The sequence below is a fragment of the Penicillium taxi genome, assembly GCF_028828555.1.
Source record: "Penicillium taxi strain IBT 34144 chromosome Unknown utg000004l_segment0_segment0, whole genome shotgun sequence".
NCBI lineage: Eukaryota > Fungi > Ascomycota > Eurotiomycetes > Eurotiales > Aspergillaceae > Penicillium > Penicillium taxi.
In genome coordinates, this window is record NW_026643206.1 from 4,695,206 (window position 1) to 4,712,136 (window position 16,931).

Here is a 16,931-nt window from a genome sequence, read left to right on the forward strand (position 1 = left end):
TTGCCAAATTAGGAATGTGTGTCATCAAATCAATGTGATACAATATTTTGCAATGATTTGACGGTGATTCTCAGGACAGTGCAATGTGTAAGGCCAATCCTTCGAGTATACCTAGGTTAGGTATTAGAACATAGACAGTAATTAAGAAATTGAAGGGTGAGTGGTTGAATTTTATTTTTCATTTTGCTTCTCCTGTTATGCCCATGCGGGGTTACCTCAGGGCTAATGACTACTTATCTACTCAGAGCATACCTAAATGGGGTTCTTCACCGTATGTCTCACTCTATTTAGTTAGATCAGGCCCACCAACAAAGAGCTCGTTCATCTGTCGGCTGAAGTTACCATCGGTAATGTTAACTGCATTTTCTCCATATAGTTAGTGTGAAGTTACCTAGGTATCTATGTAGTAGTTCTCTAGCTGGCTTATAACTAGAAAAAGAGTGACATAAAAACAGCCAAGATCATTTCAAACGTAATTTATTTATTGTTTATGAATGGGTATGCATAAGGGGTATTGTATCATCGCAACTGGAAAAGATGTGTACTCAGGATGGGAGATTCCAGATGAAATCCAATCCACCACCTTCATACATTGGAAACTGACCACCAGACGCTCCCAGCCCTGCTGCGGAAGTACTGAATGGGGCCATAGACGGATCAAAAGGAAGAGACAACCAGTCATCAGCCCCACCGCTAAAAGACGGATTGAATCCCAATTCTGTGAGATCTTGGGAGACAGGTGTATTAACTTGATTTGTCCGATCTTCAGAGCCCGGCCATGGCGGGGGACCCATTGGTGATCGACGAGGCGTTCGACTGTTTTTGATATTTCTAGAGGATGCGAGGAGGTTGCGGCGCAGACGTGAGACGTGGATATCCAACAGCGCTGCAAAGTGGGTGCTGAGGTGGACATCATCCAATGCATTGGACTTGAGCGCAATAATACTCTTCTCCAGCACTTCAAGGGAATCTCGCAGTATTGCTTCCCTAGTGCCTATACTGAGTGCTTTCATCAAGTAGATGGAGGCGCTGAGGAATCGAAGGACGATACGAACAGGTGAGAATTGCAGCGCGCCTGTTTCGGCCAAATTGGTGACTGCCTGTAAGATCTGGCAGCATCCATCAATTACTTCTTGAATATATTCATAGTCGGTCGCGTCGATTGTCATTGGTCGCATTTCATCAAAGTTTGAATCTGCGTCGGCCACGGCCCGTTCGACAACTGCCTGCATCCCCACGGAATGAGTGTAGACACGTACAAAATGATACTCAATGAACAAGTCACTATAGAATGCTGTGTCCAGGAGACCTGGCTGCAGATACTTGTCTTTCCATTGGTTAAGCAGGGGTCGAATATGCTCGAGTAGTCCGACGTAACGACCGCTGTATATTTGTTGACGAGCAAATTTGGCCGATGGGAAAAACATGTCAGTGACTGACTGAGCGAGTTTAGTGAGCTCGATCCAAGAGTCCATGAAGATTAGCCAAGTGCTGCCCGGTTGACTTAGCCCTCTAGGCTTGCGCCCGCTTAGAACCGCATGGTTCAGCGACTGAGGAATAGGCGACACACACCCGATGCGCCAGGAAAGTTGGTTGATATAGACATAGAGTAGACGCTGAACTCTATGTCTGCGAATATTCATGAGCTCCTTCCACTGATATTCCTCTTCTGCTGAGTCGTTGTTCTCAGTCTCAAAAAGGCCTAAAGCGTGGGAGAGGGAAAGGGCACAACCAAGTAACATCCACGACATCTGGTCTGATCTTCTTGACGTCTCAACCATTTCATCAAGCCATCGGTTGGCTGATTCACTATTTTCTGCACTCTCAGGTGGCTTAGGAGCTGTTGCGATTAGGTCGTCATCCCAACCATCCGCTTCAGGCGGAAAGTGTAGTGAGCGGGGATGCCATTCGGACATTAGTAGAAGTGCCTCGACTGTACCAAGACTTCTAATTTTGGATTTTGTGGACTGTTCTTGCCCCCATATTAATCGCATGGTTAACTGCTGGCAATATTGCCCGAGCCGATGATGAATGAAAAAGTTTCTTGACTCGCCACTAGCTCCAGGGAGGATATGGTAGCGTGAAGAGATCATAAGAATGGTAGAGCAAAGCACAGGCTCTCGAGTAATGAGCCAGTAGTGATTTTGATGACTTGAATAGAAGTCCGTCAATATAGGAGACAAACAAGACATGTTCTTGAAAAAGCTATGTTGGGGTAAGTAAACTATTACTCAAGGATGTACTGCTTGCTGTTTTAAGCGATCAAACTCACAGGTCGATGAAAGTGACTGCTTCTCTAGCAGAAAACCAACCCATTTTGACAAAACGGCAAGCCTCCCATACTTGGAGAGTCTCCTGCGTAACATCTGACACGTTGAGCTGAGGTACAATTCGCGGACCGGATTGAAATGCGATTGGACTTTCTTTTTCCTTTGGAGTGGCTCGTTTTTGGGAGATCAAACTTCCCTGTCGTGTGCCATCTTCGGTTGTTGGGCTTAATTCATTAGAGGAGTTGCCTTCCTGCTCATGCGCAGTAGCTGCCTCAAATAAGATATTGAGAGCATCATTCCCACTAGCGACGACCGTTCGCATCATGGAATTGGCCAAAGTAGAGTTTGACCGATATCGGTCACGATATATCTGCGACGGGGACTTGCTAGTTGTGGTGTCTGATACTGAGGTTGGACTAATACCAATTTGGGAACGTTGATCATTTTGTGGAGATGCTTGGTGCCCATTTAACATCCACGATTGGTGGAATGGGGCCCTCGCACCCGGGTAAAGAGTAGAATTACCATACTTAGGTTGACCATTTGCCCTCTCCGGTGTATCTGATACTGTGCGACTGCTCGGTGATAAGTCATTATCTTGATCTTCCTCAGACCGGGCTTAAGACGAGACGTTAGTCAAACAGTCGTACGACGCACAGATAACATCACGTACTACGTTTGCGGGATCTCTCCCAAGCGCGTTTCTCCGGAAATACACACTCCCTCATCTCCCTGCGACATCTTGCACATGGTGGACCCGTCGGTAATCCATCCGGACCGGTACCTAAGTCACACTTGGCTTTGCGCTGTCGGCAAGGGATGCATGCTTTGTAGGTGCGCTGATACGGCCGATCTGGGCGGTTTGGCCTAGCCCCATCCATATTCTAGTACTCTAAGACCGGCTGAATGGATCCGACAGATCACGGAAGGAAGATCGAGAAAGTCCAAATGTCATGAATAATTGGTGTTGGGTGGCTGAAAGGAAAGTTGGAGGGGATTGAATGGGCAGTTAGCCATGAATAGCCGACGCTTTCCGCCCCACAGCGGCTACGTTTTCTGGTAGATTAACGTCAAGTACCTGATCTACAACTATAATTCAAGGTACTGTGTATGAATATATCTATATCCAGGCTTTCCCAGGTATTTATTTCGAATTTTACCAATCATAGCCTTTTAGCCTAGTACATATTGATTATTCTATTTTCACTCTAAATAAATGCTATGCCTTGAGGGGGACTGCATCATTACTATTCCAGGTTATCTTTAAAAGTCAAATTTTTGAGACAGGGAGCATAGAACAGATTTCCACGCCAGGCTCCAAGTAATGTGTTTGTCCCCACCAGTACCCAGAGAAGTAGGACAGCAGTGCTTAAGACCTGAAGAAAGTTGTTAGTCTTGAACAATTTCAATGATCGTTAACAGACTCACAGTTCCGAATACTTTAAAGAACATCATATCAAACTCAATCCCGAGTTGGATTGTATTTGCAGCATAAACCCCAAGTGGGAAAGTAAATCCCCACCATCCCATGTTGAAAGGAAACGGGGTGCTGTACAAGACTGTCGCCAAGGCAAATATAAGCCATGTAATTCCAAAGCTCCACATCAGTAGTGATGTGATAACACCCAGAACATATAGTATTAGTCCCGCAACGGGATCTAAGACATTGCTGTCCTCGAGGAGCACGCGGGCTACTTTTCCAATATACAAAATCCTATGACAGATAAGCAACCTTCGAAATAAACTTGTAAGATCCACAGAAGTACTTACCCAAAGCCACCGAATCCAAGAGGTCCCAGTGGTAAGAAACAGCTCACTATCATCTCCCTTGGGGGAAGTTTATGTACTGCTAATCGCTGGTAGTAGATTACTAGCACGATCATTGCCAGAGGGGTACCCATGCCCCAGAGAATGAATGAAACCAGGAGTGTCGCAGTTGCATGTTCATGATTTGGCAGAATATCGGCGATTTTAGCACCCACGCCTGCTGCGACCATTGTAGCCGCAATGGGTAGTAATTGAAGCGCAGTAAAGCGATCTAACGATACGATGTGGCGTTGAGATATTCTGTTATAAAGTCAGATATTTTGTCACTTATATCTGAAAACTTTGATACTGACAAGACAAATGATAGCGAGATTGTCACAGAGGCCGATGCTACCACATCAATCATCCATAGCACCCACACAAACGTCGTAGCCCATTCTCCCCAGCGTGGAACACAGATGAAAACCCACATCTCTATTAGTGTTGCAAATCCCATTGGAATAGTTGCCAGGAATGTTGAGTTGATAGGATCTTGGATCATCACTCGCCAGATCTCTGGATACAAACTGTATCGAAGGATAGAGGTGATTGAGGCCAACGAGAAGATGATCACATTGAGCACGAAAAAGACAATAGAGAAATAAGTCAAGACCGGGCTATGAAAGGGTATTGAATGGAATAAGACCGCAACAATACCCGTGCCCATTGTTGTTGAGAACCATCTGTTGTCAGTCTTAGCCTATATACCTCATATAGGGGAGGAGGATTGCGCACGATGGACTAAAGTTTCGAACAACACGTCGCCAGCCAGCATGATATTTTGCAGGGCCCTTAAACTCTGTGTCCTCATTTGGCTTCGCCATTTTCCTTTCGAAAATCACTGTGCGGAGATGCGGAGAAGTTAGTTTCAAGATTCGTTTTCTCGGGCGAGATATTCTAGATCCATCCTTATCAATGTGGATCCACGGAAATGATACCGAGATTTGTTCTTCATTATGAGGAAGTTCCCACCTGTGGGCTTAATGAGAAAGAAGGTGCTATGAATACAGCATTTATACTCATCTTATTGCTTGCCGACTAATAATTTCAAGTCTTTGGCCCTTGATTCAAAAAGTTATCCATATACAGAGTTCAGTATGATTGACACCTAATTATTGAGGCATAAACTCTAGTTTCAAGGTGTCAATATAGTCTTGCCTAATAAAAATGGCAGCAATGTCACGTTCTCAACATCCGTGGCACCATGAATGAAGTTGTTCCGGACCTTATTATTCTGAACTTATTTGATTGAGCTGTGCTCATTTGTCATCACAATTCTACGCAATGTCTGCTCAATTCTTCCAAAGCCAACAATAGTCAGAGGCTATTCCACTTCCATCCGTTTACTGACCAAGCCTCGGCCCTCCTCTCACAACTTCGCAATCCACGGCTAGGGGCGCCACATTCGGACGTTCAACGATCCAAGCCTGTATATACGACAATAAGCTGCAAATCAAAGGATCCTATAACCAGTCTCGCCACGGCCTATCAAAATGATCAGGCTGGCGCGGGCGAAGCCTATCGTCCTCGCCGTCATTGCATTGTCAATATGCATTATATACCTATATTATACCCCGAATAAAGAAGCCCCGGCCCCCAAAATACCGGACCGTATTATCGATCATCCTCTGGTAGACCGACAAATGGAGTTTTGGAGTGCCTTTCATCCAATTCTAAACCTTCACAATCCCTTCTGCCCACCTTCCACAGATAAAATTGGGGTGGGCGCCTTAGCCTTCGATGCCAAAAATGAAATTCCTCGGCCTGATCTGTTGCAATTAACAGAAGAGTGCGAGTGGGCGATGACCTCCAGCCATTCTTCTTTTATACAGGATATTCGAAGTGCTAAGGATGATTTAAAACCTGTTCACACGGCGGGGACGCGAGGATTGGTATCTGCTGCAGGTAGAGAGTATCTACCTGTTTTTGTTGCCTCATTACGTATGCTTCGCCGGACAGGATCGACATTACCCGTTGAGTTGTACATGCACGATGCAACAGAGTACGAAAAAAAGATCTGTGACGAGGTGCTTCCGGCATTGAATGCGCAATGCTTCGTGCTGAGCGACGTGTTAGAGACCCAAATTGAGCAGCAATTTCAAATAAAGGTCTTTGCAATTCTCCTTTCGTCCTTTGAGGAGGTCGTCTGGATGGATGCGGATTGTTTCCCTCTTTTCAAACCCGAGGAGCTACTCGACTCGGACCCCTTCAATTCCACTGGTTTGGTAATTTGGCCCGACTTCTGGTATTCCTCGACAGCTCCTATTTACTACAAGGTTTCAAATCAAGAGGTTCCAGCCATGATAGCCCGCCAGTCTTCAGAGACCGGTTTCATCCTCGTGTCCAAAAAGTCCCACTTCCTGTCTCTCTTGCTCTCGGCCTACTACAACTACTATGGTCCATCTCACTACTATCGACTTTTCACCCAGGGAGCCCCTGGCGAAGGCGACAAAGAGACATTTCTGCAGGCTGCTTCCGTAATGGGTGAACCCTTCTACACTGTCAGTGAAAGTGTCCAGAGGATCGGGCATTCGCGAGGTAAAGAAAATCTAGTCGGTTTTGGCATGGCCCAATCAGATCCGCGCGAAGATTACGCCCTCACACAGCAGGGCAAATGGCGTGTCAAAGATCCATCCATCGCCCCGGCGCCCCGGATGTTCTTCATTCATGCAAATTATCCAAAATTCAACGTGGGAACTGGAATACTTAATCCGAACCGCGATTCAAGTACCGCTACCACGAACACTGATGGCTCCTTCGGACGCATATGGACTGAACCCGCCGATGCTATACGGCGGTTTGGCTGGGATGCCGAGAAGGCCTACTGGGAAGAAGCCAAGTGGGTTACTTGCAATTTCCCATTTGATTTCAAAACTTGGGAAGATAAGAATGATCTTTGCGATCAGGTCGATGAATATTACGAGTACGTTTTTGCCCAACCGCATGACGATGATCCGCAGTTTACATAGAGGTGGAATTTAGAAGTGTAGTTTACATATTTAAGAATGCAAAAAAAGTTAAACATTGTATGGCATTTCCACCGTAGAGTGGTATTGAACTGTAAATGAGTCTCAAGTATACATAGTAACATTACATGCAACCTTGGAAATAAAATGCTTTGGTAGGTAAGGTAAGGGTAGGGGGGGGGGGGGGGGGGGGGGGGGGGGGGAAGAAAAAGTGCTATATGTAAGTAACAACATCACCGCCAGGAAAGAAAGAGTGAATAATTCAATGGATGGAATAGAGATAGGGAAGTCGAGATCCATGTAATGCAGCAAGCCAGCCGATGCAGATGAACAGTCGTCAAGCCAATATGGAGCCGATCACTCCAAGGCATGATGCGTGTGTGTGATGTGATATATGGAAAGAAATCAAAAGAGAGTGACGGCTTGAAATCGTAACAAGCTTTAGTAGTGACAGATATACAGCCCACAAATTCGCGATTGGACGTTCTAAGTAAATCAACTCTAGATGCAATGCAAAATCATGTGGGAAAAATTAAGGCTTCGAGAGCTGTTCTTTCCGGAAGAAAAGCAAGAAGCCGCCGCTATAAGGTGATATCGTTAGCCATATGTTCTCGGGTTTGAAGATGAAATAGTGATTAGAAAGAACTTACCAGCAAAGCAGTTGGCAGAACAGAGCTACCCAGAACCAGGCGTTTGCAAAGGCCTGGCCACCCTTTGTTACATCAGGAGAGATAGGACCGGGGCCAGTTGCATTGGGGCCGAAAGCTCGAGCACAAATTGTGGCAGCGGAACCGATAACTTGAGAAGCAATCAGGGCGAACAACATATGCACACGGGTGAGGGTCTGTAGAAGAATCACACCAAATCCAAGGCCTTGGATTGAATCCATCACTCCCAGCCATAGCCATAGACTACGGGATGCAAGGGCTCCACCAGTGTACCCACCGGCCACCCAGGGCAAGTAGTAACCGATACCAGAGACACCCCACCAGATCTGGATGAAACGAGGAGCACCGAGACCGCAGGCGAACACAGGCAGGAACCAGGTGTGGCGCTTGGAGAATCTGCTGATGATGTAGAGAAAGATGCACCAAACAAAGCCAAAAAATACAATACACAAGATAACAATCTGCCATCCGTGGGTGTGGGCAGAGGTCCAAAGGAAGCTCCAGTTACGACCATAAGGAGCACTTAGGAAGAAATTTTGCAGGATGACGACAACAAAGTTCCACAGGACAATCTTTCTGCGGACCAAGGACTTGTAGAAAGATGGAACCTTTCCTGGCTTTTGGCGGTAGTAGTTAGGTAGACCGAAGATCATGAGAACACCGATTGCGCAAAGGAGGAGAGTAATCGGGTAGCAGATAGCAGACATCTTCCAGCTATTTGAAATCATAGAGTCGGAATCCAAAGTACCAGAGCTAGATGCCTGGCTCAATGTAGATCCCCAGTACCAAAGTGCGATAACGTATGCCTGCTGGACACCTTGAATAATACAGGCACGGAAGATCCAGGTTTCAACAGGAGCACCACCTTCGTCGCCGAAATTGGAGGCGAAGAAGAGCGATCCACTGGATGAAGCCGCAGCATAAATAGCGCTTCCAATATTTTGAACCCATCCACGGTTGAAGCTATCATCAACCCAGTGAGCGGAACCGATCAGGAGGAAAGCAAGAGCATAGAGGAACCAAGGGAGAGACAGAGACACGACAGACTTGAAGTACCGGTAACAAAGCCACCAAAGGACAGAGGTGATGGCGTATGTAGTCGCGATACCATACAACTTTTCTGCGGTTTCACCAACCTCTCCAGTCAACAAGGTGATCTGGTAAGAGTTGGCGGCGATGATTTGACCGACGGCAAGGAAGATGGAGTAGACGGGCCAGTCACCAATCTTGATCTGCATCCACTTCTTCAAACCAGTGGGAGCGATGTAGTCTTTTCCTAAAAGGAACTCGTCGTCCTCAGACTCCGGATCACTATCAGCGATGTGAGAGAATGCCTCGTCATTAACCATAGAGACGGCAGGCGATGCGTTGTGCTTTCCGCGGTACATGGATGGTGTTGGTGACTTGTGGCGACCCAGTTTAGCATTGCGGAATCTGTCGAACCATTCCTGTTCACTCTTCACCAAGAACTCTTCGATACAGAGCTGACTCTCCGAGTTGGAACCATTTAGGGCCTTCAGCTTGTCCTCGAAGTTGTGGTAATATTCGCCTGTATTGTCAGTGAAGAAGGGATCAACCTTCTGCAGCTTGAAGTCCTTCTTGTCACCAACGACGGAATCAAGGGACAGGACAGACGCATTGCTATATCTGTGACTTTCAGTCAAAGGTCGAGGAGGCAGGAGAAGGGAGTCAGTAGCCACTGGAGGTGTGATGGGGCTAGAGGGAGGTAAAGGCCACCTTGGCTGTGCCAAAGAGTCCTGACTGTATTGTCTCGATGACTGAGAGAGACCAGCGAGAGTATTGCCATGGTTTCTTAGGGCAGCCTGTGCCCGTCGTTCTTCTTCAACCTGTTGAGGTGTGAGGGTGTACTCATCATCGCCATACATGCTGTGTCCTATTTCATCGTCGCTGGTTTCGTAATCACTCTCAACGGAGCTTTCGTTTCCTTCTTCAAGACCTCCCTCTTGCTGTGGGCGGCCCTGACGGCCCCGGTGACCAGGACCGGAACGCACACCCAGGGAGAGAGAGCGGCCAAGACCAGACTTCGGCTTCTCCATATCTGAAGGACTAATGTCTCGACTGTAAATGGTGCTCCGCTTCTGAGGACCCAGCTCGAGTACCTGACTAAAGTTGGAGTAGCTGCTATCTCTGGAGTGAGGGAAGCCACCAAAGCCGGGGCCGGGTGAGGGAGGCATGGGGCTGAGACCACCCAGAGGAGGGGATTTAAGGGTACCAATAGCACCGAAACCACCGTTTGAAGTAAGAGGGCGACCGTGGCCCTTGGCCACTTCCTTCTTGTGAACTTCGATGGCGGTGTTTTGCAAGATCTCGAGATCCTCGACCCACTGGGCAACGGGGAAACGCTGCTTCGCAGATCTGGCACGCATCATTGCACGGGTAGACTCCTTGGAGTTCAATGCAGCTTCGATGGCCAACTTGAACTGCGTGAGCAAGTGCGATGTGGAGGTTGATTCGACGTTATACCACCATCCGGGCATTTGACCAAGACCACCGACACGGGCACCAATACCGAGGGCACCCTTACGACCGAACTCGACGGCAACAAGACCGAAAGGCTCATCACGGGACGGAATAAGGGCGAATTCAGCGCCAGAGAAGATGAATGGGGGGAGGGCAGTGAATTCTGGCTTCGAGAAGACTCTACCAGGGTAGACCTCCATCATGCGACCAAGCTTCAGAGCAGCGAATTTTCCATAAAGATCGATAACTGGACCAATGCAGATGATTTGTACATTGGGGCGGGACTCGAGGACAGCAGGCATGGCATCAGCGATCAAATCAACACCCTTTTGCATAGACCAGCGACCGACGAAAACAAGCAAATCAGCGTCTGGGTTTTGCTGCAGACCTGCCCACTCCTGGGCCTGTCGTTTGAGTTCACCGCGGCCAGCTTCGTACTGCTGATCAACTGTGATATCTTCCTCCTTGGTGGGCTGCTTAGTCCATTCACCAACATCAGAAGGATCAGGGTTGGGCAAGTTACCGACCTTTCGCAAACCCCAGAAAATGGGATATCTAGCGTAAGATCGTTTACCGTACTTCTTAGACACACCGACAGCTCCGAAACCTTGCTGTTGAACACGTAGATAACTGGCACCTGCGTGAAGCAGATTGAAAACTTCACCGAACTGGACGTAGCGCCGAGCTACCTCCTCGTCAAGATTGAACACTTTGCAAACTTCATCACGCTCCTTTTGGGTGCGCATTGGCCAAAGACCTTGGAACTCGGCGTTGTGGAGAGAGAGACAGGCGGGGATGGTTTCGGGGAGGAGATAAAGTGGAGCAACAGATCCGTGATAATCGTTAATGTGGTAAAGATCGATGGGGAAACGCTTGATCGCAAGTGCAATACATTGGTTCCAAGCAGAGTAGTACACTGCACTGTCAAGGTCATCCATACGAGCGGGATATGGCTCGGACTTTGACTGCTGGCGGAACACTGGAGCGTCGAGCAACACGTAAGTGATGTTGTTAAGAACGTGATATTGGACTTGAATTTGATATTTGCTGCCAAGAATGGTGACCTCCATTGGGTCCGCCACTTGATCAACAGGGTAGTCAATACCACCGACGCAAGGAACGACCCAGATCAGATCTTGATGTCCAAGGGTCTTTCCCATCAGCTGTGCCATGACACCAAGACCTCCAATTTTAATCTTGATGGCCCAATCCTCGATGTCGTACTCCATAGTAGCGATCAGAACGGTGCGACGCTTGCCAGTTCCCATGGCCCCTAAAGCGGTGGTACTCTGCATGAAACCAGATTTGTTGCCAAAACGTGTAAGAGCGCTTCCAGATCCATCGGTCGAACTACCGAACGGCTTAAGTTTCTTCAAGAACACCATGGGAGCAAAGTTGTGCTTCTCGCTGATGCCAACTTCGTTGAACTTGACCTTGTAGAACGACTTCATAAAGATGTAGACACATGCTGCACCGGTAATGGGTGGGATGATCCAGAAGAGAATGTAAAGAGCGATTTGCCATGACTGCGATCCAACGGGTGTAAGAGTAAAGCGATAGCTGCCATCGTTGATGTTAACCTGCCATGACAGATGTGGGGATGGTGGAGGCTCGGTAATGTTGATGACAGTAGTTGATAGGGAAGATGGTGGCATTCTGTCCAAGATGCCATCACCATCGGCATCACCCAACACCCAGCTCTCGTCCGGCTTTCCGTTAGGGTTCATGCCCCAGATATTAACTTGACCGACAGCTGGCCATTCATATGTGAAATGATACTTCCAAATCCCGTCCTTGGTGTCAAGCTTAATGTCTGAATCTAGACCGCCGTCGTATCCATACTGGTTATAAGGACCATTGAACCAGGCATGCGGCCAACGACGCGAAACTGAGTGACCCCAGTTGGTATCACCTTCTTGTACATAGTCGCTGCTACCGGTCCAGTGACTCCAGTACTCTACACGAACGTGATCACCCTTCCAGTCCTGTTTCTTGGATCCAGTCCAAGCAAGTTCAGTGATCGTGTCATTGCCTCCATTATACGTGATCCATTTCGACCACGAAGTACCCCAATTGGTGGTATAACGGTATTTATCAGCGCCTGCAGCGTGGTGCTCGATGAAAAGAGTGTCGTTGGCATCCCGGTGAAGCAGACTGGTGGAATAGTTGGCGGATGAGTAGACCATAGGATTATCGTGCTGGCCAATGCGGAACAAGAAGTGGTCGACTGCGTTGGTTTTATCATCTCCGAGATTGTTGGTGACATTTGTAAGGGTCAATCGATGAACGCCGTTGTAAACATTGGTCAAATTTGCCGACCACTTCCAGACGCTAGGGATTTGACCGGTGTATGTGGTCGAAGTAGTGGTGATATTGGTACATTTGATAGTGCTTGATCTGATTTCTGGGATTTGCCCTATCTCAGTCGAGGAATTCATCGACAAACCATTGGTGATGGAATCACATTCCATCACCTGTGAGAAGTAGAACTCGATCTCAACGTCTTCCGAAAGGTTGGGAGCCACTGTTGACTTCAAAGGGTAGTCATGACCGGGTGTGAATTTGGTCACCATGGGCCTCGGAAGTTTGAAAGAATCATAAGGAACGTATGCGCGGAATTCGTACGCTTTCATAGTCATGTTGGGATAGCAACCATTCCATTTTTGAGACCCATTGTAGTATGTTTTCTTCGGGGAATCAATAAGGGTCAACTCATCATACGGGTAGAAGAGGTTCTTGACCTTGGTACCTGTCGGGAAAGCAGATACCAGAGAAGTGTTGATATTAGTGCAGTCGAACGTGTAATCCTGGGTACGGTTGACATTTTGGTATACAAGCCAGATGGCCTGGTTGTCGGCAGCCGAGCCAAGATCCTGGACGTCGAGTTGAGCACTCCGAATGACGGACCACATTCCGGTTTCTGTAGGTGTTCCACTTGAACCGGGATATTGCACAAAGGAAGTGATGTTTGACAAGTTTCCGAGGGCATAACCGTCATTGAATACAGGGTATTGTTCACGGAGTTGATACATGTGCTTGTAGATATTGCGCAGTGGGTGAGTGGGATCACGATGGTCGTATGAGACTGTGTCATCACTGCAACCGTGACGGGCAGCCTCAATAGGCCAATTGTAGTACTGAGAAGAGTTTAAGGAGAAGCAGCCATGAGTTTGCCAGGCCGTTGCGGCTGACATAGCCTGTCTACCATAGATATAATTCTCCGCAGTAGCATCAAGAATGTAGAAAGCTTGTTCCTCACCCCACAGGAGAAGTGGGATTCCAGGCATAAGCAAGGTAGTCACAAATGAACCCAGGAGCTGTCTTTCGATACCATACTGAACAGAAGGCCAACGGAAAACATCCTGGTTGGTAGAACCAAACATGTGTCGGGGATCAAATTTTCCGGTGTTGGCATTGACAAGGTCATTGCTCACAAGCATATCGTGCCATGCATCAACCCAGTTGACAGGCACATCGTAACCCGCTGAAAGCTCACCGTCCATACCAAGAAATCGGGTCAAGGCACGATAAGTCGAGTAGTGGAAGGCCGCACCATCGATAGCCTCTTTGCCTTGTTCACGGAGGAAATATATAGACGACGATTCGTTTGTCATGAGCATACCATCAGTGTAGTTGCCAGGACGCTGATCGGGTTGCCGGCCTCGTCCAAGGTACACGGATCCGAAGGTGTTACCACCAGTGATTTCACCCGCAATGAAAAAGTTTTCTTTGCCAACTTCTCGCGCGCACTCTCGATAGGCTGCTGACATATCTGCCAAAGCATCTACTGTTGACTGCGTAGCTTTATCATAACGGAAGCCATCGATATCCAGCGATTGGATAATGATACAGGAGTGACGAATCAATCTCTCTCGCACGCTCGGAATCCATTCACGGAGACGATCTTGCACGGAGGCGAACTTGGCCAACTGACGCTCCCAATCAGGGAACACACCGAAAGCCTCGACATCACCGTATTGATCGAAATCACTGTCGTAGCAGCCAACCAAGTTTTGAATCTGTGTCTGCACAACGGGGTATCCATTTTCGAACCAGAATCGAGGGTAGTTGCAGGTTTTGTTGTACGTTTCTCCCATATTGAAATCAACGTATTGACGATTAGTCTTCCAGACAGTCTTGTATTCCTTCTCAGAAAAGGGGGTCGTGGTGTTAAGATGGCCTTCGAATCCGATCAAATCACCCATGCTAAGAAAGCATCTCGTTAGTCACTTCAATTCTTCATACCTAGGTACTGAAACCAAGCACTTACGTTGCAATTGTGTTGTCAAAGACAACATACATTCCACGTTTGTGAATCTCGGTGATGGCATTTCTCCACGCAGTAATAGTAGCGTAGTGTTGGTCGAGCAAGGTGGTATCAAGAGCTGAGTATCCGTCGAATCCCCAAGGCTGATTCATCAAGGAGGTTCCGGCGATGTAGAGGGCCTAGGTAATTTCGTTGCATTAATAGCGATTCCGCTGCGGTCACAGTTCAGAGTTGTAGGGCTAACCTTAATTCCCATTCCTTGTAGGTAGTCCAGTGTATCCAGCAGTCCAGCCACATCACCACCATGGCGCATTTGGTTTGAATTCAGGTCATGTTCGAAATACGTGTCATTGATATTATCGTTTGTAGGATCACCATTGACGAAACGATCCAAGAATAGCGTGTAGAATGGGACACGCCAGTTTTCTGGGGAAGGATGGAAATCGTGACCGGTCCAGTATCCATAGTAGTCTGCAGGATTGGTTGCTGTTTTATTTTCGTTCAGATTGTATTCTGTCAAATCTGGGTCGTACGGCCAAGCTGTTGCAGTCGCTGCGAGTAGGGCAATGAGCCCACTGGAGCGCAGCCACCCCATGATTATCGGTGATATGCGATCTTTCTATATACCCACCACACCGGTTGGAAGGTCTAGAAATTGGTAGATTTGGAGGTTGTAGGGCTGATGTTTTCAGTCAGGGAACAGGCGTTTGGTGTTCCTAGCTAATAGATACGTATAGCACGAGTATCTTGAGATGGCCAAAAATAGCTTCTTTTGTCAAAAACGAGTGGACGGCATTCAATAAAATGCAGAAGGTGACAGAAAAGATGCAACAAGGAGGATAAGTGTTAGACGAAGAAAAAGATTAAGATAAAGAAAAGGGTTCAATCCCATAGCCAAACCTTGCTAAGACGCGGTCAGTCTAGTGGCTTGCAGTTGAAGCTCTCGATAAAAATAACTGGCTGAATAGATTTAGTACGGGTGGATGAGACATAATTTACCAGCTAAACGAGGCGAGACCAGAGAATAGGAGCTTGGCATTAATGCATACCTCGTGCTGCTAGAAGAGACCTCCTGTAAAAGACCTGTAAAGAGGTCGACTTGAGCCTGGTTCGCCCTCCGCCAAGCCCTGATTTGAAATTTGATTTTCTATTTTTGATTTGATAGATCTATTATTTCTTACATATCTCGCTATTTTGCCTTTGAACCGCAGAATTAAGCAACCTGCCATTGGTTTGAAGACGTTAAATCCCGCTTCAATTGTCCAAAATGGGTATGAGGCGAGTTGTTCTCGTATCTGGCCTAACTAGGGTGTAGCATTTTTTTCTAGTTTTTCTATTTTTGCTATATTCATAATAATTTATTTTTGAGAGCCCCATTTCTTTTTTTTTTTTTTTTTTTTGGATGGATCCATCTTCGCCCACACCTCATATCGGAGACTTCCCCTTTTCATTTTCATTATTTGATTTACTTATTTCACTAGATATATAATGTACCGAGAGACTTGCGCCAAAGTTCCCCCATTTCATGCGCGGTAAAATTCAGGTTTGTTACATAGGTAGATAAGCTAATTTCAATTTCGTCCAAACGCAGGTTCTCAAATGCAGTAAGATTTGCCTCGTGCTCGATATCACGATAGAAGGGAATACAAGATACGGGCCGCAATCCATCTGTGGGTCTAACCGATTAGTCGGATTTTAATCCTGAAATACAAATACATAGTGGAGTACCAACCGAGTAATTTTCAAGCCTCACTTAAAATACATAAATACCGAGGTAAATACAGATACATCTATCTAGGTCTGATCGGCTTTACTCCGGAAACCAGAAAACTGTTACCGAAGTCAATCGAAACCAATGGCGATCCCTTAAAAGTACGGACCACGCCCGACTTAAATACGCTAGCCCTATCAGACATGCTTTTTCTCTGAACTGGCCTGATTGGTATAGGTGCCAGTTTCATTTTATGTTACTTTCACTACGTGGTAGAAGAGTAATCGTGCAACATGAAAAGGGGTCAATGTAGACAATATGCCCACTCACAATCTAAGTGGGATCCATTCCGAGTCAAGTCTCATGCAAGTGCTCACTTTATGCATCCATTGTGACCTTCCAACATGCATGCATATAGATGCAATGCAAGTTACTTTCAGAGATATGTGATTTCTTTTTAATAGGTAGCACCACTGCCCCCTGAAACCCGTACGCCACCAAAATTGACCTAAATATTGTTCCATTGGTTCAAGATAGTCGTAGAAGCCACCAGACGCAGGAACCTCTGCGCTAGTGGATAAGGTCCCAAGGGCCTGTACAACAGACATAGGAGATCTGCAAAGCTACACCCCCAGGTGCGCAAGGCTCGTCTCTTATTGCTCTCCACTCAATCTTCTGTTTTCGAGTGGCCATACCTCCCAAGGTTCTGACATCCGTAAAGTTCGTCCATTCGAAACACTTCTAAATAGCCAATTTATGTAG

General features: G+C 47.0%; 4 protein-coding genes across 4 annotated transcripts; 1 reads left to right on the top strand and 3 right to left on the bottom strand.

Annotated features, from left to right (window-relative positions):
* Positions 1 to 545: 545 nt before the first annotated feature.
* On the bottom strand, positions 546 to 3,151 carry N7495_006621 (uncharacterized protein; the record flags this gene model as incomplete). Its single annotated transcript, XM_057209272.1, has 3 exons — positions 546 to 2,205; positions 2,273 to 2,888; positions 2,944 to 3,151. 3 exons carry the CDS (start codon positions 3,149 to 3,151, stop codon positions 546 to 548), a joined length of 2,484 nt encoding a protein of 827 aa, XP_057063046.1.
* A 366-nt stretch (positions 3,152 to 3,517) lies between these two features.
* On the bottom strand, positions 3,518 to 4,533 carry N7495_006622 (uncharacterized protein; the record flags this gene model as incomplete). Its single annotated transcript, XM_057209273.1, has 4 exons — positions 3,518 to 3,646; positions 3,699 to 3,984; positions 4,041 to 4,337; positions 4,391 to 4,533. 4 exons carry the CDS (start codon positions 4,531 to 4,533, stop codon positions 3,518 to 3,520), a joined length of 855 nt encoding a protein of 284 aa, XP_057063047.1.
* A 1,036-nt stretch (positions 4,534 to 5,569) lies between these two features.
* On the top strand, positions 5,570 to 7,045 carry N7495_006623 (alpha-mannosyltransferase; the record flags this gene model as incomplete). Its single annotated transcript, XM_057209274.1, has 1 exon — positions 5,570 to 7,045. One exon carries the CDS (start codon positions 5,570 to 5,572, stop codon positions 7,043 to 7,045), a length of 1,476 nt encoding a protein of 491 aa, XP_057063048.1.
* A 529-nt stretch (positions 7,046 to 7,574) lies between these two features.
* N7495_006624 (uncharacterized protein) lies at positions 7,575 to 15,053 on the bottom strand (the record flags this gene model as incomplete). The annotated part of the gene is made up of 4 exons (XM_057209275.1): positions 7,575 to 7,623; positions 7,693 to 14,397; positions 14,462 to 14,637; positions 14,703 to 15,053. The coding sequence occupies 4 exons, from the start codon at positions 15,051 to 15,053 to the stop codon at positions 7,575 to 7,577; spliced, it is 7,281 nt and encodes a 2,426-aa protein (XP_057063049.1).
* Positions 15,054 to 16,931: the final 1,878 nt, after the last annotated feature.